Genomic DNA, 22,204 nt, shown 5'->3' with positions numbered 1-22,204 from the left:
TTGGTTCATTTGGGACCTGAAGTCTGTGCCCACACTCACTTTGAAGAAACTGGCAGAGCATAGAAGGGTCCTGAGAAAGCCTAGCCGTAAAGACAGAGCGTGCTACTCGGTGGCTGATGGCACCGTTCCGCTGTCAGCTGCTCTGCACCTGGTGCTGACGGGGAATGTAGCATTAGGTCTGTATGGCGTGTGGAGATGGCCTCTCCAGCTGCATGGTGTGTTAGAGACCCACCGTGGAGACCAGCACATAGGCATGTGGCAAAGGTGTAGGAAGTGTGGTAGAAAAAGGGCCCTGGACCCTTGACTGGAGGCCATGGAGAATGAAGTGGACCACTGGCCTCCCTCATAGCAAGTCTCACAGAATTTTTTGTTTTGTTTTGGTTTTGGTTTTTCGAGACAGGATTTCTCTGTATAGCCCCAGCTGTCCTGGTGTCCCAGAACTCATTCTGTAGATCAGTCTGACCTAGAACTCAGAAATCTGCCTGCCTCTGCCTCCCAAGTACTGCGATTAAAGGCGTGCGCCACCACTGCATGGCTTTTTTTTTTTTTTTTTTTTTTTTTTGAGAACTACCTGGTGTCTGGATTCTCCTAGGGCCTAAAGATTGATGCACACAGCCCTAAATATGTTCTTAAATGGGGAAGAGGCCTGAATCTCAGTAGAAAACAGCACACAGGCCAGGAAATTAGTAGTTTATGTTAGATGACAAGGAAAAAGGATAACAGCCCTAGATATAACACACTGTACAGTGTGTGAGAGCTGTTTAGAGAACTTTCTCCCAAGGGCTCTACACACACATGGAGGTGTTTGAGAGAATACTTGCCTCTGGGTGGCATGACTTTGCCTCTCGGCCCAAGCCGAAATGCAAGGGTGCGACCCCTGTCACCCGTGGCCACACGCAGCAATCATATTTTTTTTTGTTTTGTTTTGGCTGTCACTGTCACTGATGGGACCACGTTAGTCATTTTAAGCAGTGACTGGCCCAATGGATCCTGCCTGGTACCTCCCTGACTGGGTGAGACTCACCCTGCAGGCAGTCAGTGGCTGTTTGCTTTGCAGTGCCTGTTTGTACATTCCCTGAGTGCTACGCTCTCTGGTCGAGTCAACTGGACAAGCCGAGAGGCTTAAAAGTCACTCATGAGGCAAAAGAGTTTCAAGGAAGCTCTCCTCCTGGAGTCTAGCGTTCCCTACCCATACAGCAATCTTTCATTCCCGAGTTCCATCCCCGCGTTAGTCTAGTGTATGGATCCACGTGCTCTCTTTCAATTTTTTCCTATCATAAGTGCCTTTTAAGATTGAATTCTGACATAGCTAAAGCCGTCCGCCTGTGTTCCAACAGTCCTAGTTCTTCCTTAGCAAGACCTTGGGCTTGGAATTCAGTACTGCCCCTGGTATTACACTATCTCTTTGAGTAAAAGTTAGGTCACTGCCCTTCACAGGAATTTACCATCACTAAGGAAGAAAGAAGTTTCTGACCGTAGGAGAAACCAGAATAGATATTTAGAATTATAGCTGAGTTACACCTATATACAGGAATTTACAATGGTTTAGGAAGTAGATCCAGCTGTGGTTTTAAAGTATTGCATTATTCATGAGATGGTTAGCTAGAACGGAACTCCCTAGTTAGAACCATGACTTGGGTGTGAAAGCCCTTGCACTAGGAGAGTAAAGTTCTCACACCTGGCTTCTAAGACTATAGCTGACCTTAGACAGGGCTGACTCTGTCTCAGTTGTTTTATTGCCCAGTTCCTTCCGATCTTTGCATTTTCATTCCTCTGTTCTGTGTAAGAGTCATTAAGCATCCGGTTACCTCATTTGTACCTTGTGGGTATGTCACCCAACTACCTTGTTGTCTTCTGCATAAAAAGTCTGATGTTCGATTTGACAAATTACATTCAGATTCCACACAAACTCTCCTGCGTGTGTGTCTGTCTGTCATTCATCCACGCTTTGCCCACCCGCGTCGAGAGACCCCGTTCCACGCAGACACAGGGACCCAGAAGGTCTGCGGCACCTGCGCAAGTTCTCCATGAGGGACTGGGGCATCGAGCAGAAGTGGATGTCTGTCCTCCTGGCCCTGCTGCTGCTCTACAATGGTGGGTGCCGTCTTTATCTCCAATCTTTCCCCGCTCGGATTGTGAGCTGGCAGGCATTGTAAAGAGTGGCCTGGTCCCAGAGTCCCCAGGAGTGCCCGAGGGGAGTCCCTGGGGGAGTATGTCGTGGTGCTCTTCCTGGGCCCCATGTCACACAGGCCACTGCAGATGCTTGGATCCTGAAGAGACACGAAGCTGCAGGCTCAGCAGTCTTGGAACTTGGCTGAGGTGCCCGTGCTCTGTCTCTTCCTCTGTCCCCATTCCAAAAGGCCCTTGCTGCAGTGCAGGAGATTCTCGGGCTGCAGGAGGAGCTGACGCAGGGGCAGATGGCTCTCCGCTAGGATCACTGTTGCAATCTGTTCTGTGCCTTTCAGACATTCAGAAAACAAAATGCTTTGCTACCTGCCCTTGAGCTCTGACCAGGGGAAATCTTGATATTGAGCCCTAAGCTTGAGAGTGGCCGGGGGCTCTGCTGTTTAGCAGCCTCCTCCGGTGGTCTTGACAGCGTTCCGCCTTCTCCCTTCCAGACCCTTTCTTCCCACTCTCCTTCTTGGTGAATAGCTGGTTCCCGGGGATGCTGGACGACTTCTTCCAGTCTCTGTTCCTGTGTGCCCTGCTGCTCTTCTGGCTGTGCGTGTATCATGGGATACGGGTCCAGGTAAGCAGACAGACAGAGCTTCAGAATATGGTCCCACGAGATGGTCTCTGGCCCACGCTGCAGAGCAGGGACAAGATGTGTGGAAGCGTTTGGGGTTTCTGCATGTCTGTTAGAATAAGACACTGTTTGCTGTATATCTTACTTTTTTCCTACTGTTTGTTTTTAGGGAGAGAGAAAATGTTTAACTTTCTATTTGCCTAAGTTCTTCATCGTTGGACTGCTGTGGCTGGCTTCTGTCACGCTGGGAATATGGCAGACGTGAGTAACGCAACGCTTCTGGGTGTGAAACGTCAGCCCTGGAAAGTGCTGACAACAGAGGGCAGGCTGAATCTGCCTGCCCTGCCATCTCACCCAGAAGACAGCTTCTGCCCAGCATAGTCACATAACTGGATCCAAGGAATTGGGCTTGGCTTGTGTGGCTTGCAGTAAAGGGGTCTTCTAGCCTAAGTAGAAGGTGAGAACGCCTGTGTCATCGTAACCTTCTTCAGCAAGAAATGACTCGGTTTGCTGGGACAGCAGACATGCTGCGATCCCCTCATGCACCTCAGACACTCTGATCCTTGCAGAGCTTCAGGCTTGACCCTGCTTAGAGTCACGTGACCCTGCTTAGACTGCCGTGATCCTAGTTAGACCCACATCCCTTTCTGTGACTAACTGCTTCCAGGCCTGTGTAGCACTGCCCAGCTCCTCAGAGACCCTGCTCAGCCCCTGATCAGCGTGGTTGGTCTGTGGCTTTTCATGCGTCTTTCGTGCCACCGTGGCCTGATGCGTTCTGCAGCATCCCTGCCACATGCCACTTACTTCCCTGAAGCTCAGGTCCCATGCCAATGCTAATTCTGACATTTAAGCTCATGCACTTTATAGTTACTTATTATCTATTTGGCTTGCTTTGCCTTCGTCTATCTCACATGTCTGGGTATGCCATTGAAATAGCCCCTGGGGCTGGAGAGATGGCTCCGTTAAGCGTACTCTTCCAGAGGACTCAAGTGTACTCCCAGCTCCCATGTCAGGTGGCTTAGAACCACCTATGACTCCTCTAGGGGAGCCTACAGCTCTGGGCTCCAGCGTCACCTGCACTCATGTGCACACAGCACTCACAGAAACACAATGAGCAAAAGATAAGCCTTAGCTACATAAGGCATAAATAACCCTGCCCCTTCGCCACACTGATGAGCATGGACACAGTAGGCATGTTCCCTTGCCGGCTTAGTGCTGGATGCTTTCTCAGTGTATAATACAGGATTGCTATTTTAAAATCCTCCAGTGGTTGTACCAAGTGCTATACAAGCAAAAAAACAAATGAAAAACCCAAGTTGGGGGAAGTGTGAAGTGTAGAGTAAGTGCTCTTATTAATCTGTATTTTCAACATCATCCTTTTAGATTTAATGAATTAAATGATCCCATGTACCAGTATCGGGTTGACACCGGAAACTTTCAGGTAAGCAGTATCCGTGAAGACTCCAGACAGACATGCTGATCTTCTTTGATGAAGTGCCTGGTTTAGCTTCTAAATGGCTGTTGAGATAGGAATATAGAAAGTTCAGGAGTGGGATATAGGCTGGGGAGACAGCTCACTTGCTCAAGTCCTTGCCACACAGGCATGAGGACCTCACCAGTGAGGGTGATAGACTGAGGGCGAACACTGGTCTCGCTAGGTACTGGGGGACCAGAGGAGGAAGACTCCGGGGTGAGGGGCCAGAGCGGGATGTCCTAGGAGGAGCTTAGCTCAGAAAGGGGCGTCAGTACTGCGGGGTGGGGAGCTTGGAGCCAGCTGTAGGCAGGGCAGAGCTTCAACGGGGTTTTCTGGGTGGAGGCTGGGTTGAGGAAGAGTCAGTGAAAGTCCAACGTTTAGAGGAATTGGTGGTTACAGACTGGTCTGCTCTTGCCTTTGTGTTTGTCTGGCCTGGTTCATCATTTCTGTGGGAAACTGAGGCAGGAAGGAAGGCTACAGAGTTAGGAGCTAGACTGCAAGGGTAGGCAGCGCAGGCCACTACAGGTCCAACTGGAGACTAAGCCCCTTACGTTTCTTCATCTGTGAAATGGGGGCAGTAATGGAATCTCTTTCATCACACAAGGGATGTAGAGCTCTTGGCCAAATGTCGCAGACAGGACTTCATCCTGAATTGTCAGCAAGCCCTTCCCTTCCCAGCCAGGCCATCTGCGATATAGCTTCAAGGGCCTCAGAACAGGGGGTAGCCCACACCCTTTACTGAAGGATACTGCAGGGATCAAAGACTGCCAGGGTGCTGGGAACAGCTGTCCTGCCCCTCCCCGCGATGAGGAAACAACCAGACTGAGGGTTCTTCCACAGCAGGAGCTGAACCCTGCTCTTTGACCTGCAGTCGCAATCTCGATGCTGTGACCATGAGAGAGCGGCTCTGCTTCAGAGAGATCAGGAAAGGTGTAGACACTCCTACCCACGGGAGCCTCATAGGCAGGGGGGCTCAGTGAGGAGGACATACATCATCTGGAACCTGCTCTCACCAGAGCCACTGACCTCTGACCCTCAGCAAGGGATTTCCCATCCTCCGACTGGAAGGGAATGCTCATTCCAGCCCCTCCTTTCTCAGGAACTCTGAGGCCCAGAACAGTCAAAGACTTGTATGAGGACCAGCTGGGTCCAGCCCTCGTTGGCGTGACCTTTGTCCTCAGTAGCACAAGGGTCAGGCCCCACCCCAGGCAAAGTCATCAGCCGCTAGCAATTGCTCAGCACACTCTGGCCTTGGGTTCTATTAGGCCAGGCACCTGTGCTTGTGTCTATGTGATCGTGACACGAGGTGCCCTGCTTGAGGGGCCCTTCCTGATGCTGTGGCAGTGTGGGTGACCCAAGGCTCTGGGTCGATTGCTGTGGGGGTGCTAGAGGACACATGAAAGCCTAGTCTCAACCTCACCCACCTCCTTTTTTCCAGGGCATGAAGGTCTTCTTCATGGTGGTGGCCGCTGTGTACATTTTATACCTTCTATTCTTGATAGTGCGAGCATGCTCCGAGCTCCGTCATATGCCTTACGTGGGTGAGTGCCATGCTGGGAAGCATAGGGCACCAGGGGCCACACCCCCAGAAGCCCTTGGCCCTAGGAAGCCAAGAGATTCCTCAAGAAGGATTAGCAGTGTTGAAAGAACCCTTTAGAGTAGAATTCAGTGGCCCCTGGTGCCACAGAGCTACGTGAGCTGCCCGGGACCTGTAAGGATCATTAATAACAATGTCCTTCACTGGGGCGAGCCACATGATTGAGAGGCCTTCGCCAGAAACCACTGTGTTGGCCCTGCTGTACGTAGCCTTTCCCAGCCACAGTAGAACAGACTTAGAGCATGCAAGGGTGAGGGCCTGCCCAGGGGTGGATTGGTTTTTGGTTTTGATTTTGTTTTTGTGTGTCAAACTCTGAGGTGAAGTGGAATTTGCATCTTCTTCTTTTTTCAGATCTCAGGTTAAAGTTTTTGACTGCGTTGACCTTTGTAGTGCTAGTTATTAGGTAAGACTTCACTGTGGGAGGGTGTGTGTGTGGGGAGGGGGGGCTCATGTATGTGTGCGCCTGCGTGTGCTTGGGTGTGCGTGCATGTGTGCGTATCTGGATGTGCATGCATTATGTGTCTGGGTGTGTATTCATGTGTGTGGGTGTGCTTGGGTGTGCCTGCATGTGTGTGTCTGGAGCCAGAGGGTTAACATGAGTATCTTCCTTTTCCATTTTCCATGTTTAATGTTAACTAATGTGTGTGTTGGGATGGTACAAATGTATGTGGAGGTCAGAGGAGAAGGTGCAGGAGTAAGTTCTCTGCTCGCTCCTCCATGTGTGATCCAGGGACAGCTCTCAGGTAGTCAGGCTTGGCCACAGGCATTGTAACCTGCTGAGCTATTTTGTTAGCTCAGCTCTCTGTCTTTCTCTGGACCGGGAGCTCACTAATAGGTTAGGCTGGCTATCCGACAGTCTCTGTGTCTGCATGCCCCAGCTCACTTCCCAATGCTTACAGATGCCCTCTGCCACTCCCACGCTCCCAGCTTTTACCTACGTGCCAGGCACCTGAACTCACGTCCTCGAGGCGACATGATGGGCCTCAAGCCTCTCCACAGCCCCGGGACTTCATGATGATTTAACACTTCATTTCCTTTCTCCCTGTTATCTCCTTGCATGGAGTTGATTCAGGGTGTTTGTGGCCACACATATCCACAAAGTCAGAGGGATGGTTTCTTAGGGTTTTGTTGCTGTGATTAGACACCATGACCACTACAACTCTTACAAAGGAAAACCTTTAGCTGGGGCTGGCTTACAGTTCTGAGGTCTAGCAGCATGGCAGCATGCGGCAGACGTGATACAGGAGAAGGAGCTGAGAGTTGTACATCTGGGGCCACAGGCATCAGGAAAAGAACCGTGTACCACTGAGCCTGGGCTTCCTCTAACAAGGTCACACCTAATAATGCCACTCCCTATGGGCCAGTCATCAAAACATGTGAGTCAATGGGGCCACAGCTCCTGATCAGTTATACAACAGCCGGATGGTGCTGGTGCACGCCTTTAATCCCCGCACTCCGGAGGCAGAGGCAGGTTGATCTGAGTTCGAGGCCAGCCTGGTATACAGAGCAAGCTCCAAGACAGCCAGGGCTACACAGAGAAACACTGTCTCAGGGGGTGTGGGGAGGAAGCTATAATGGCCTCGGTTACAAACGTTCCATCATAAGTGCCCAGGCATGTGAGGCATGTTAACCCACATTTACCCAAACCCTGCACATTTACAGTCAACTGCATCACGGAAGCATAGCCTGCAAAGTTTCCTGAAGGGTGCATGTGCCTAGAGACCTTTTTGGTGCTGAGGACAGGGCCCTGTGTGAGCAGTCAGCAGGCATCAAGGGGAAGCCACTGTTGGGACAGGTGGCAGCCATCCACAAAGCCCTCCCCCAGGCAGTGTTTGCTGGACTATGTTCTAAGACACAACTTGGTTAGTCTTGATCTCTACTCCCTAAAAGCTAAAGCGGCCCAGCAGAGGCCTACGCTCCTCTTTAGTTGCATTGGTTTTTTTGTTTTGCTTTTCCCTGGAGCAAAAATGACTGGGGGTGGGGTGTCAAATAGTGTGTCTATAGAAGCATAGAAGTTTCCTGTTAAGTCTTGCTGAGGTAAGCCCTTCTGTGTTTCTACATGGTGGCTCCCTCTTCTCTTTCAGCATCGTCATCCTCTACCTACGGTTTGGAGCACAAGTGTTGCAGGACAACTTCGTAGCAGAACTGTCGGCTCACTACCAGAACTATATCCTTGTCTCGGAGAGCTGGGCCTTGGAGCCACACTGTGTTCATGGCTAGCACCTTAGCCTTAGACATTTATGAGGGGATCAGTCAGTCCCTTTTGACCTGTGCTCAGCAGGCCTCAAGCATGGCTTGCCCTCCTTCTTGGCTTCCTGTTGGCCCTGGGAAGGGTGAGTTTCATCCGTCCTCCTCCTGAGGTAGGAGACTGACACACAGCAGGGCTGAGTCACTGCACAGCCTGAATCCAAAAGGATGACCACACTAGACCATTCTCGGTGCTCTGCTGCTTGCTTCTTGTGGGCAGTCCTGAGAAACTGAACAGTTGCAGATTCAAATCCCCAGTCAGTCCAGAGCTGTTGACTCCCTTAGACAGACAGACAGACAGACAGACATCCGGAGCGCACACCGAGGACCAGCCAGGGATTGGAGTCCTGGGTGCTGAGAGCACCTTCTAAGCTTCATTCAGGTGTAGCCAGGTGCCAGCATCGCCATGGTGTCAGCTTGAGTCTGTGGGAAAGCTCACACAGCGCTGAAGCTCTAGTTCCGCTGTGCCCACATCCGGTCCATAGCTTGTTGCTCTTGCTGTCCCTGTCTGAGGTCAGGCTGAGGGACAGCAGCTGTGTTGGGATGAACGGGGCTTCTGTTGTGTCCCTTGTGACTGAGCTCCAGCTGTCAGGTGCTCGGGGGTCTGTGTGTGGAAGAGGTGAGGACACTTCAGGTTTGCATTTCTTATGTCAGCAGACCTCAATCCCTCCTGTCCTTCAGGAGTCATAAACCTATATGGCACTAAGCCCCTGAGGCCCCTTATGGCACCTGGCCATGAGCTGGAGCTGCGGCGTCCTGGTATCTGGGCTGGACCCCCATCTGGTTTATCCTGGAAAGGGCTGCAGGGAATGGGAGGCAAAGGGCTTGTGTGTCCAAACCCATGCTTCTCCCTTGACCGTCAACACCAGCTGAATTCCTGTCTTTCTATGGCCTGTTGAACTTTTACTTGTACACGCTGGCCTTTGTGTACTCTCCGTCGAAGAATGCCCTGTACGGTAAGTCACCATGGCTCTGGGTCGCATTGGCTCAGGTGTTCCCCAGGTGTAGGGCACTGTGACTCACTGTGCCTTTTGTTAGGACAGAGGCAAAAGGCAGCTAAATGGTGTTTGGAACCATAGTATCGCAATCTCACAGAATGCCTCGGCCAAGTCCAGACGGGGCTTGGGATCCATCAGACTCCCACCTAGACTAATAACACAAAATGCTGTCATTAAAAAGGCTTTTGTTGTCTTTCAGAGTCCCAGCTGAAGGATAACCCTGCGTTTTCCATGTTGAACGACTCTGACGATGACGTGATTTACGGGTAAGTCGCCGCCACCTCGCGCAGCCCGCCTGGCTCTGCATGCGTCCTCACTCGCAGTATTTGAAAGCTGTCTCCATGGCAGTAGACTGTTAATGGCTTAGTTTTGTGTCCCTTGTGTGGATTTAGTAGCATTCCGTTTTGCAGAATGCATGCAGGGTGTGGTAACTACAGAACTATTCTGGGGTGCTGAGAGTCAAGTTGGAGAGAGTGGGCTTTTAGTTGACCCTAAGAGAGAGACCATGAGGTGAGTTCCAGGATAGCTGTCGGTATGACGGCAGAGAGGCAGCCAAGGGCTACAAGATGGTGGCTGTAGTGACTTACGCATGAGCACCCACATAAAATGCCAGGTTCTGAGCCGGGTGTGGTCGTATATGCCTTTAATCCCAGCACTTAGGAAACAGAAGCAGGTGGATCTTCATGAGTTCAAGGCCAGCCAAGGCTACATAGTAAGACCCTGACTCATAAAACAGCACAAGCCAGACCCCGTGGTGCATGCCTGTAACCCCAGCACTGGGGAGGTGGGAACAGAAGGCTTCTAGGCCTCCCAGGCAGCCACCCCAGCAGAATCAGTGAGCTCCAGGTCCTGTGAAAAACCCTGTCTCAAACCCTGAGGAGGTGAGCCATTGAGGAAGACACTGATGTTGACCTCTGACTTCCACACGCATGTGCATGTACAGAGAAGAGCTGCCAGAGTGGCCGAGGGTCACAGGTCTCTTTTGCCACAGGAGTGACTATGAAGAAATGCCCCTGCAGAACAGCCAGGCCATCCGTGCCAAGTGCAGGGAAGAGTCGGACAGTGACTGAGCCCCGGGCAGCAGATGGGACAGCAGGGGGCCAGAGGCCTGCCTGAGTGACACATTCTGGCCCCTTCTATCTGTTTGTGTCTGGACTCCTCTGTAAGCAAAGGTTTCCTGTTCCTTATTTGTTTACATATTTTTAAAGGAAAACCCAAATGGATTGAAATGTGGGGTGGAGTTTGTTTGGGGACAGCCCCACTATTTAAGAAGAGGGGCTGCCTGGTAGAGAATTCAAAGGCATATCCTGTACACCGACATCAGGTGCGATGGAGCCCGTATGCAGTCATGAGGAGAAGTTACCCATTTTTAATAAAAAGAATTATGTACTTTTTCTTTCCTTTTAAAAAAGCAATTGAGTCTGTGGGAGGCCTGACGATCAAGGTCCCAGCGTCGCAGTGATGACTCTCTCCTCTCTGTGGCACCGTTCTTGAGTGCCCTACCCTCAAGGGAAGTCTAAGCTGTGCCCGCCTCAGGTGGGCGGTCTGCCTCCATCTTCTCCAGCACATGGTGGGGTCAGTATGCTCACTCAGGCATCTGCTGTGAGACTTTGATTGTGTTTGATGAGCCACATTCAATAGCATCTTCAGGAATGGCAAGTGGCCAGGTTCCCGTCCATCATTGCCACCCCCCACCCCCAGCAGAATTGCCATCGAAGTTGAGTCCAGAGTGGGCTGATAGCCTGGAGGACGCCCAGGCAGCTACAGGCCAGTAGCGCTGTGGGCAAGGTCCTGTGTCATGGTGCTTTTCAAGGGTCTGTGTACAGTTAGGATTGGGTCTCCCTGTGCTGGAGGTGGAAAACGAGGAGGCCCTTCCGACCAAAATTTCTGCATCTTCACTGAGTGTGAACCCCCGGAGAGCTCTATTATTATTATTATTTTTTTAAATCAAAGCTACATGAAATACAACTGTATTAGAAATACTTTATTGCCAGAAAGACTTTCTGTTTTAATTAGGAACTAAAGTAAAGAGAAAGTAAGACATTTTGAATGGCTATAGAGACAGCTGCAGATGAAGGGACTCGCCCCAAGGTTGTTCTGGGTTTGGAGTGTGGCTCTGTGGAAAACGGATGTCACCCACACTGAAGTTCAGCATTGGAAGTCCTCAGGGCCACCGCCTTCCTTCCCGCTCCTCAGTTTCCCCACACAGCGTCTCTGCGAACACCTGGTAAAGGTAGCATCCTGCCTGCCTCTGTCTTGGCAAATCCAGAGGCCCAGTTCCGGTAGATCCCTCTTCTGTTCCCTTCGTCTGTGCATCGACTCAGATTTCCGCTCTGAGCTGCAGGTTACTATCCGTGTGGGCCCGACTCCAGGGTGGAAGACGTTCTTCAGTCTGCCTATCTTCTTAAACTTCATACTTTAATATGGATTCCATGTGCATTTTTTTTTTAAAACAAAACAACTTGTAACTATGAACATTGGAATGGAAACTCACTGCGAGGGTAACGGGTTTACATGAGTTTGCACTTGCTGTGATCACTGAGTCTGTTGGGGAAGATACCAGAATATCTTATGTTACCAGCCCTTCCCTTCCAGTGGAGCCCTGCAGCTGCCATCTTATGGACGCTGACTCGTACTGATCCCAAGATGTTCTAATATGTGAGAGTTTACATGTCTTCATCATTATAAATAAGTCTCCATGGTTTATAACACTATGTATCGGTCAGTGTAAGATATTTTAAGCATTTAGGTACAGACTTCAGAACTTTTAAAAACTGCCCTATAGAATAATTATAAACTGATCCTAGTGTCCGTAAAACTAAGGGAATATTTTTTTTGCTGTTGAAATATGAATTATAAAGCAGCACTCCTAGGGTCGTGTGCATCATGTATTAGATGCTGTGCAAAGCTCTGCTTACAGAGCTAAGACTTCAGTGTGTAGGCAGCAGCTCAGGGGTGAGGTTAAAACACTAAACACCGCCGGGACTTTTGATAGTCACCGGAAGACTGTTTTGTTCTGAGGGGATTAAAATTTTGTAAACTTAAATTATAAGTTCAAAGGGCTGACTTAGTTCTTTCAGGGTAACGGTTTGAATCCTACTGTCTTTGGGGTATTTTTTATATTGGTCCAATCCAGGGGAACCTGGAAGGTGACGGCTCCCTGATTCCCGGTGAGAGCTTCATTTTCCCTGTGGGTAGTAAATCTGCTTGATTTATTGTCATTCATTGCAGCAGTGATTTGGTGCCTTCAAGCCCCATCGAAAGGCTAGAGAAGAGGGTATGTAAACTTACACCCGAGGCTCATGAGGCGCTTGCTCTCTGTACAGTTAGACTGAAGTAAGCTTAGGTATGTAAAGCCATCCTGCAGATGGGCAGTTTATAAAGCAAATCTCGCCAGCCTCAAGTGCTGAACCATTGAAGGCACAGTTAGGATGAACAGGTTCAAATATGGTTACTAATCTTTATAGGAAAAACACAAGCACCCACAAAAGAGAGAACTAAGTCCCTCCATGAGGAACAGATATGAGGCTTGATATGTATTGTATATTTGAGCGTTTGCCTTAGTGATTAGATTTTTGGGGGTTGGGGGAGATGTGGCTCTTTTTTTTTTTTTTTTTTTTTTTCAGGCCAAAGGAAAATGGATGTCGTCAGAAGCCTTGCTGAATGTTTCTCTTGGTGGCTCGGGTGCTGCTAGGTGCTACCATTCTGTGATCTGTCCTGTGACACAGAACAGGTTAATTCCATTGTATGACAGAGGGATTGTCTGCTCCTGAAAACTACCTTTTTACAAATGTCTGTAAATATCTGTTAAATAAAAACACTAGCCTCTAAGTCCAGAAGGAACACCGTTTGACCATCAGTGCACCAGTGTTGTCTGAGCAGTCAGTCAAGGAATAAATGCTTATTTATGAAAAACTCAATAAAAGTCACATTTTGAGATTTTGTATGAGACTTTTTGTTGCTGTGACCGAAATCTGATGAAAAACCTCACAGGAGAGAGTCACTTTAGCTCACCAGTCCATGGCTGGCTCCTTCCACCATGAGCCCGGGATGAGGAACACAGTGCCTACAGAGTGTGGCCAAGTCACTCACCTCCTGGTAGCCAGGACTCAAAGCAGAATGACGGGAAGGGGCCAGAACAAGGCAGAGACCCTCACCCACTAGGGATGCTAGCAGTATCCTGCTTCCTTCAGCAAGCTCCACCTCCAAGTTCCCAGATCCTCCCCAAATGTCACTGCCAGATGAAGAGCAAGTGTTTGACACACACCTTGTCTTAGGGTTTTGTAGTCTTTTCTCTCTCAGCCCGAGTTGCCATCTCAGCTGAACCATTCGTTGCAAGCTGCAGGCCGGCCGCAACAGGGTTTTACTGCTGTGAACAGACACCATGACCAAGGCAACTCTTATAAGGACAACATTTAATTGGGGCTGGCTTACAGGTTCAGAGGTTCAGTCCATTATCATCAAGGCAGGAGCATGGCAGCATCCAAGCAGGCATGGTGCAAGCAGAGCTGAGAGTTCTACATCTTCATCTGAAGGCTGCTAGCAGAATACTGGCTTCTAGGCAGCTAGAATGAGGGTCTTAAAGCCCACACCCACAGTGACACACCTTCTAACAGTGCCACTCCCTGGGCCAGGCATATTCAAACCATCACACACCGATGGGGGACATTTCTCATCCATAACAAACCTTATCAGCTTCATTCTGACACTGTCTCTTGTTCACCGATGTTAATATATTTCTAATTTTTAATTCTTTATGTATTACTAGCTTTTTATATGAATGCTTTAGAAAGAAGACCACAGCAAGGCTCTTCAGCCAGGGATATCGGGGAGACAGGTCAGTGGGTTAAATGCTTGCTTTGTGAGAATGAGGGCCCAAGTTTAGAGCTGCAGCATCCATGTAAAAGCGGGCACAGTGGTGTGTGTCTGTAACCCCAGGGCTGGGAAAACGGAGCAGAGACAGGTGTGTCCCACTGTTTTGGTGGCCAGCAAATTTAGCTCAAACAGTGTGCTCCAGGTTCAGTGAGAGACCCCATCTCAGGAAATATGCTGGAACTGGGCACACACAAGACCATGCATGAGCGTGCACTCCTTCAGACATACACACACCAAGTGGCAATGCCAATCATAGTGCCTTAGGTGGCCCACAAGGAGCACCCCAGAGCGGTCAACAGACAACCTAGTCTGTTGGGGTCCCTTCTCACTAGGATTTATGACTTGAAATTAACTGGATAAACTGTGGGCCCTTTGTGATACCCAAGCTAAGCATTGTTAAGGACACAGCAATCCTGAAACCATTCTGTAAGCTGTAAAATTCTAAATATGTAGCTGCTGCTGCTACTAAAATGCCAAAGCCTAGGTCCGAAAGCAGCAGGCGAACTGCGCTGGGCCAACCAGACATAGGTCGGAGCTCATGGCTTGAACAACCGTCACGTCCAGGAAGCAGGGACTAGGAATGTAGGATTGCAGCATGGCTAGGTTCCTGTCCTACAGGTGAAGTGGCCTATTCCCATCCTGGAGGACCAAGGCGTTCGTTCATCTCGCCCTCTACTGAGAGGGCAGACATGTTTGCCAGATTGCTAGGGTAAGCTTTCCTCCTGTTCTTTTTGCTTCCTGGTTTGTGCCACCTGAGGCTGGCAGTGAGTGCAACGAAAGTAAACTGGTGGGCCAGTGAGCTGGTACAGCAGGTAGAGGGGTTTGCCACCAACCCTGACTACCTAAGTTCATTCCTGGGACCCAGTGGTGGAGAAAGAGCCAAGTCCCACAAACTGCCTTTGACCTCTGAACTCCACAGGTGTGCCATGGGACGCATGCTTACTCGCTCTCACACACGAATGTAATTAAAAAATTAAACAGAGCTAAACTGATGTAGCCCATTTCCCCAGACATCGGCCACTTTTCTAGATCTCTGCGTGAGGCCACATGTCACAAGTGCCTAGCCCGCCCCTGAGGTCTGTGGCCTCTCTCCAGCTCTGCCAATGTCAGCAGGTTTCGCCATCACAGTAAGAAACAGGCCCGCGGCTTCAAGCATGACCTGCAAAGCTGGCTGTGCACTGTCCTGAGACCAGCAGCTCAGGTATACTCGATGTCAGCATGCAGAAGGCTAAAAGCAACCTTCTCCCTTCTCAAACTCATTCTCGGGTGATGCTCCGGGCTACAAGGAACACAAAAACTTTAATTTTGAATAATTTATTATTCTAAGAAAGAATAAAGTATGGAAAGTTAGTGTATCTGAATCATTTCAGAAAGTAGAGCTGTTTCCACCAGCAGACTTGAGTTTTTAGCACCTTGGAGAAGACAGTTAAGACAAGTGGTACTGCCTGGCTCAGATGACAGGTGGCTGCTAATCTGGCTGAAGTCATGTGGTTCCTGTGACTGGGGAGTCATTTGGTTTTTTGAGAGTGCCACAGAACAACTTAGGAGGAAGGGGTTTGCCCAACATAGCTGGTGGTTAAGATGGACTGGAAATGCTGGGACCACGAGGCTGAGGCTGGCAAGGTGGTCAGATGGACAGTCCGAAGGTACTGACGATGCAGTACATGGTCTTGTTCTCCCATCGGACTGTGCAGCTTCCTGTGGGGGACACAGACAGGCACAGGAAATGAGGCAGCCCAGGAGATTCGGGTCCCACCATGCCAGCACTGCACTGCATGCCTGACATACAGAGAGGGACTTTACTGCCTAACTTTACTTATAAATGGGCAAGTGCCCCCAGAATGTTTTGAGATTTTGTTTGTTTTTAGATAGGGCCTCAAACTCACAGAGATGGCATGTGCACCAATCTACAGGCAATGGTGACTTACAGAATTGCATCGACGTTGAAACATCTAAGTGTGCGCTTCAAAATACTGCTTAGCGCTGCAGATCACCAAAATTGGAGCTATGGGCAAAATAACATTGCCTAGGAAGGTGAGAGTCCTACCGTCTGTGGAGCTGTCCCAGAAGCAGGAACTTGCGGAGTGTAACCCAGCACCGTTCTTCTGCATGATCACACAGGTCACTTAAATTAAACAAACGTGTTAGAAAAAGTCACAATATAAGGGGCAGACTGTGCTGTCTCACTTTGACAAACTACCGATTTCCTTTCTTTTAACATGTTCTCAACATGTCTGATCAGACATCCTATGAACTCTTCTTTGACATAATCCCTAAGACACTGGCATTAGCCTGACATGCAAAGCACATGGTACATTCACTACACAAGGGACCTGGTCCTGGAGAAACTTTCTTGGAAGTTCGACAACCAATTGCTAAGTGACCTTTCTTCCAGCACCAGACACACCTCAGATCAGCATTTAGAGAACCTCTATCAAAATACACAAGATGAAAATCCATTACCAATGTATTTAAATGGTCTCCCCAGTTTGGTGAGTTGGCTCAAAGTCTGTTCTAGGACATTAGTGGTCCACTGGTTGACTTTGCTGTGCTGGTAGGCATTACCACCGATGGCGCTTTCTATAGCCTAGGGGGAAAAAAGCACAAGAGGTCATGGAGAGAACCCACTCACCGGTCCGACATGGCCCATGGCCCTCCCAGGAACTGAAGACAGAACTCTCAGGAGATGCGAGCTTCTGCTCAGTCAAGGGCTCCTCTACGTGTGTGGCTTCTGCTAAGCAGCACTGACTGCATCCCATGTCGAGGAGCTTTACACGGCCTGAAGATGTGTGTTCTACAGAGCCTGTCAGCTGGGCTCCACAGTTCCACTGAACAATGGACTGAATAGTCATGCTGCTCTTCATTTCTAACAGTCAACACATTTTCTTATTGAGGCAGAAAAAATATTTTGCCAGTTTCTTACACATATACTAGTCATTTTTAGCCAAGCCATAAAACATACATGTGTGTGTTAGATGACATTTTATTGGGTGTTGGCACAACCTGACCAGTCTTGTAGTACTTGTGGCCTCGTTGTGTGGGTTTTGTCGTATCACACTTTCTAGATAACTGAACCTTTAACACTGGAAGCTGGAGCTTACAGCAGCAGCGTTCCCCCTGAGTCCCAGGGCTCCTGGATAGCACAGCTCACTGCCCTGTCCCTGTAATATCAGTGACACCCTGTGTCTTTCTCCAGCATCCTCTCTCCCAGATGCCAGTGTGGCTCTCAACAGCTCCCTCCCCACCCCTGCTAACCTGCTGGAAGCCTAGAAAAGGTTTCATGATTCCCTACAGACAAGGCAGACACAGGTCCAGGGGCCCTCACTGCACACGGTGGAGGAGTGGGCCACACACTCCACGCTGAGGGCAGCGACAGCGTATGAGGGATGCACCGTGGTTTCCACCTCCAGACTTGGGGCTCGGATCCAGCTCCTCTGTCCCGCCTGCCCACTCGAGGCTGAGAGCACACTGTGGGCTCAAGACTGGCTTTAGTAAAGGTAAGGCTAGACACAGAGACTGTCAAAGGAGGAAGAGCAACCCCCTCTGTGCACTATGAAGTCCAGTGTTTAGGGAGAAAGGAAAACTCTAATTTTGGACCTACTCATTCCAACTACTTAATACTTTTTTAAAAACAGCTTGAGGACAGAACGAACCTACAGCCAGGGCAAAAATGCTGAGTCACCTCATGCTTCCCTATGGACTGCTGATGGCACTTCCAACCACCTGCTGCCTAGCAACACAGGAAAAGTGGATGCGGAGACAGGAGGCAAAACTCAGCCCTAACAAACCCACTCTATTCCTGCCAGTTCTGGTTTAATCCACCACCTTTCTGCTTCCCACCTGTTCCACTGGAAACACTGCACGGAAGAAACAATAAAAGGCAAACTTACACTCCCTGCAAAGCACCAGAAAAGTCACACTGGATGCTGAACAATGTACATAAAAGTGAGAAAATCATTTTGATTATTGAGTACTTCTCACAAAACAGTGTGTGGTTCTTTAACACTCTAGCATTATTGACTTCAATATTGGGCATCAAAAATCTTATATTGTAGTAGATCCAAAATTACTTCAGGGAACATCAAATAGGAAGAAGGGTTTATTCTAGCTCCCAGGCCATGATGGTGGGAGAGTCCTGGCAGTCGGGGTTTGAGGCAGCTGATCACAGCTGCAGTCAGGACTGCTGGGCTAAGCACGCTTTCTCCTTTGGCTTCAGATTGGGGCCCTCCCTGCCTGTGGAACAGTTCGTCCACATTCTGGGTGGGTCTTTACCTCAGCTAGCCTAATCTAGAAAATTCTTGCTGAACATAAAGATGCGTGGTGACCAGCCACCTCACAGTCCTGCCACCGTGGTGGACTGTCTCCCTTCCAACGGTGAGCCAAAATAAACTTCCTCCCTAAGCTCTGCTGCGGTCACTCCCACGGTGTCCAATTCCCTGGGCCTGTCGTCCACCTTGTTTAAGAGAAGTACTATGATTGCTATCAATAATGTATTTTAAAATGTAAGAAAAACCTATGAATAACCCCGAGCTGTATCTCCAGGTCCTGAGTTATAGACGTTGTTAGATTTTCTCTGCAGTTGCTCTTCCTCACGAGCACTGGAGACATTTATGCGTGCATCATGAGTCTTCATGCTGCAAGGTTACGGAATCTGCCTCGACACTTTCTAACGCCACTTAAGACTTCTTGATTCAGGTTATATAATTTATGTAATATAGGAGTCATTTTACTTAGATATAAAGTAAAAATGTTTGAAATGTCAAAACACAGAAAGCTTAACAGCTCTTGAGATTTTTCCATTTTAATTCACATAGCGTTCTCCTTCATACATGCTATGCTGGCTCCTTTTCTGTCAGCCTGACACAAGCTCAAGTCACTGGCAGGAGGCAACCGCAATTATGAAACTGGAGTTGTAAGACATTTCTTCTTTCTTTTTTTTTTTTAAAGATTTGTTTATTATTATATATAAGTACAATGTAGCTGACTTCCGAGCACCAGCAGAGGGCATCAGATCTCATTATGGGTGGTTGTGAGCCACCATGTGGTTGCTGAGATTTGAACTCATGACCTTCAGAAGATCAAGTCAGTGCTCTTACCCACTGAGCCACCTCGCCAGCCCCCTCCTCTTTCTTTTAAATAAAATTTTTAATGATTTATTTATTTATTTGCTTTATGTTGTGAGTCCACTGTAGCTGCCTTCAGACACACCAGAAGAGGACTTCTAATCCCATTACAGGCAGTTGTGAGCCACCATGTGGTTGTTGGAAATTGAACTCAGGACCTCTGGAAGAGTAGTCAGTGTTCTTAACCGCTAAACCATCTCTCCAGCCCATAAGACATTTTCTTAATTAAGGATTGACTGGGAAGGGCCTGGCCTAGGGTGGGTTGTGCCATCCCTAGGCTTGTTGTCCTGGCTGAGCAAACCATAAGGAGCAAGCCAGTAAGCACGACCCTCCATGGTCTCTGCATCAGCTCCTGCCTCCAGGTTCCTGCCCTGTTTGAATTCCTATCCTGACTTCCTTTGATGATGAACTGTGATGTGGAAGTGTGAGCTGAAGAAACCCTTCTTTGTTCCTCAAATTGCTGTGGTCATGGTGTTAAATCACAGTAATGGTAACTCCAAGACACATAGTATCAACCAAACGCCTGGAAAACAAGACTGTTTCCTCTTACCTCCTTTACAATGCTGCTCACTTCATCAACAACAAATGCAGTCTGTTAAGGAAGAAAATGTAGGTAAGTTTGGTTTAAAAGAGCTTTCTGCAGAGCATCAATGAGCACACAATGAGATACTGAACGTGACTTAGAAATCAGGCTGTCGACTGTGCAGATGAACCTCAGAGCCCAGAGGTGTGAAGCAGCTGAGTGTCACACTGCAAGCCAGGTGTCACTTCAAACTAGAATCCTGTCTCTCCTTCCCCTGCAGCTGGCTGTCAGCACCATTAGCCAGTGCAGGTGCCATATTCCGAGCCACTCCACTGCCATACAAAGCAGCTGAAGAAACATAAGTCATCATTGTAGAGATACTGACTAGGATGTTTAACACGTAAAAGGCTCATGTGTGCCCATCATTTTCTTAACCCCAATGAACTACTTCAGGACGAAGCATCAGCTGACTTGAGGGCTGCCAGCAGCAAGGTGATGCCCGAAGTAGTTTTCTTAGTCTCCTCTTAACATAATACTGGATTTGAGTGGGTGTAAGGGTTTCCTGAAAACATTGGCCAGGCACTAGCCTGCAGTATGCTTCTTACCTGAGAACAAATGAACTATTCCAAGTTCTGGGATAGCCTTAGCACTGGACAGGCCCTGGATCGGATAGCACAGCCTCCCTCGGCAGTCACTCAGTCCTGTTTTGCTACAGACTTCCCTTACTGCTGACCACAGTGGACCCTGCCCTGTTCCAGTATTGAGTATCACCCCTTCCTCTTCAGGAGAATGAGCATTGACCACCCAAAGCCATTTCCCTTGCTAGACCCTCTAAGAAGTCAGTTGGAAACAAAGCCGAAATCACTGAAATAGTGAAAATGTGGTGACTCTCCAGGGTAAGTCGACTGAAAGGCTCTTCCTAAGTGACTACAGTGATCCTAAGCCACAAAGCAAAGCCCTAGTGTCACTTCCCATACAGTCAGAGTAAGAAAATAACAGAAGAGAAATTATATTGAAATCAGGGAGCACTGCCAGCTGCTACCAGAGAGGGAAATGAGCTGAGGGAAACCTGGGGAGCTAGAGGCAGGTAGAAAAGGCTCAGCTGAGAGGGCTGCTGGGTAAACAATGGAGAGTGGCCGTCCTCCTGCTGCTGACACTCTGTGTAAAACACAGATCACTGTCTGGACACTTCACTTCAGTCAGCCTACATGTACAAGCTGGAATTAGAACGCGGTTGTCAGGGCTACCTTTTCACATGGCCATTTCCTTCCTATAAAGTCTAGCTGGCTGTGACTACCATAAAAGCCAATCTTCAGCCATACATGAGATCGCTGTCTGGCCAAACATCCCCTGTGCTGCTGCTTCGGAATCGTGGCTTCAGAGTCTTTACTTGCGTTCCACCAACGTTCAAACAAAATGATCCTGACTGCCGAAAATAGACCAAAACTGAAAGATTCTGATAAATGCAAATGTCTTACTCTTCCCTCAGAATATCCTTAGTTGACACTTTAGAAATGTCAAAAGAGGAAGTGTTAGGGTTTTATTATTATTGTTTTTGACAAATTGTGTGGGATTTTTGACAAATTGTGTGTAGGCTCATCAGCCTCGGGCCAGGTGGCCGTGAGCAGAAGCTGTGTATTCCCAGACCGGGCCCCGCCACACCCGGATCTCCGCCGCCACCCTCCCTCTCACGACCCAACCCGAGGTTACCTCCTCTGAGGCCTGGAAGTCTTCCATCTTTAACGCATCTCCTTCGCCCGCCGAGTAGAGTGGACTGCGCAGGCGCGGTCAGGCCACGCCCACTCCGCCCCCGCGCGGGGGACCCTGACCACTACCAATAACCACCTACGCTCTAGGGCCCCGCCCCTCCACCAAAGGCTCCTCCTACCACCGGCCCCTCCACTAGTGGCTCCGCCCACCCTTCGGCCCCGCCTGCTGCTCCTCTTCAGTCTCCAAGTAACAGGGCTTGTGTGTCTCTGAGCCCTCTGGGATGTGGTTTCCAAAGCAAACTGTCAGAGCCACCTAACCTCTCTCTAAAAACCGACAACCCAAACCAAACAAAGGAACAAAAGCTGGTCTCTGAGGGGAAGAAAGAGGTCCTGGCCCTCCCTCCCGCTCACACTATAGAAAATGAAACTTTCAAACAAATCTTGACTAGGAACAAATTGTAGAATGATTTCCAACAGTATGGAGCATTGGTTGCTTCTCCTTGCGGATCAGCTATCTGCACAAAAGTTGGGAGCTCTCACCGGGCGTGGTGGCACACGCCTTTAATCCCAGCACTTGGGATGCAGAGGCAGGCAGATTCCCGAGTTCGAGGCCAGCCTGGTCTACAAAGTGAGTTCCAGGACAGCCAGAGCTATACAGAGAAACCCTGTCTCGAAAAAAAACAAAAAAAAAAAAAACAAAAAAAAAAAGTTGGGAGCTGTCATGGTAAGAAGCACATTGGCAGGCTAGTGCCTGGCTAATGTTGTTGTCAGTCATCCACCTGATGATCCTGTGGCCAAGTCAACATCACCACTCTTTTAATCTACTCTGTTTGTACCTACCTGCTCAGCTTCTACACATCTGTCTCTGCCAACACCGTGACCTGCTGCTCATTGTAGTTGGGAGCTTCAGAT

The 22,204-nt window shown here is 49.1% G+C and overlaps 1 protein-coding gene and 1 pseudogene across 3 annotated transcripts; one reads left to right on the top strand and one right to left on the bottom strand.

Annotated features, from left to right (window-relative positions):
• The first annotated feature begins 537 nt into the window (after positions 1-537).
• Positions 538-12,530, top strand: Tmem181b-ps (transmembrane protein 181B, pseudogene; annotated as a pseudogene). The gene is made up of 10 exons (NR_033520.1): positions 538-2,094; positions 2,619-2,749; positions 2,916-3,007; positions 4,130-4,187; positions 5,659-5,761; positions 6,169-6,220; positions 7,902-7,984; positions 8,931-9,020; positions 9,262-9,328; positions 10,054-12,530. The product of NR_033520.1 is annotated as a transmembrane protein 181B, pseudogene (transcript).
• Positions 11,032-22,002, bottom strand: Dynlt1b (dynein light chain Tctex-type 1B). Of its 2 annotated transcripts, XM_030249643.1 has the most exons (6): positions 21,294-22,002; positions 19,611-19,652; positions 16,401-16,524; positions 15,985-16,062; positions 13,330-15,635; positions 11,032-11,286 (listed from the first exon to the last, which is right to left on the bottom strand). In XM_030249643.1, exons 1-5 carry the CDS (start codon positions 21,318-21,320, stop codon positions 15,565-15,567), a joined length of 342 nt encoding a protein of 113 aa, XP_030105503.1. In that variant the 5' UTR covers positions 21,321-22,002; the 3' UTR covers positions 11,032-11,286; positions 13,330-15,564. The 2 variants fall into 2 exon arrangements, with proteins under 2 accessions (XP_030105503.1, NP_033368.1); NM_009342.2 differs by lacking the exon at positions 11,032-11,286 and having other exon boundaries at positions 15,236-15,635; positions 21,294-21,420.
• Between the last annotated feature and the right edge of the window lie 202 nt (positions 22,003-22,204).

The sequence above is a fragment of the Mus musculus genome, chromosome 17 (assembly GCF_000001635.26).
Source record: "Mus musculus strain C57BL/6J chromosome 17, GRCm38.p6 C57BL/6J".
Lineage (NCBI taxonomy): Eukaryota > Metazoa > Chordata > Mammalia > Rodentia > Muridae > Mus > Mus musculus.
The sequence above is the reverse complement of the archived record's forward strand: the minus strand, read 5'-3'. Positions and strand labels throughout refer to the sequence as shown.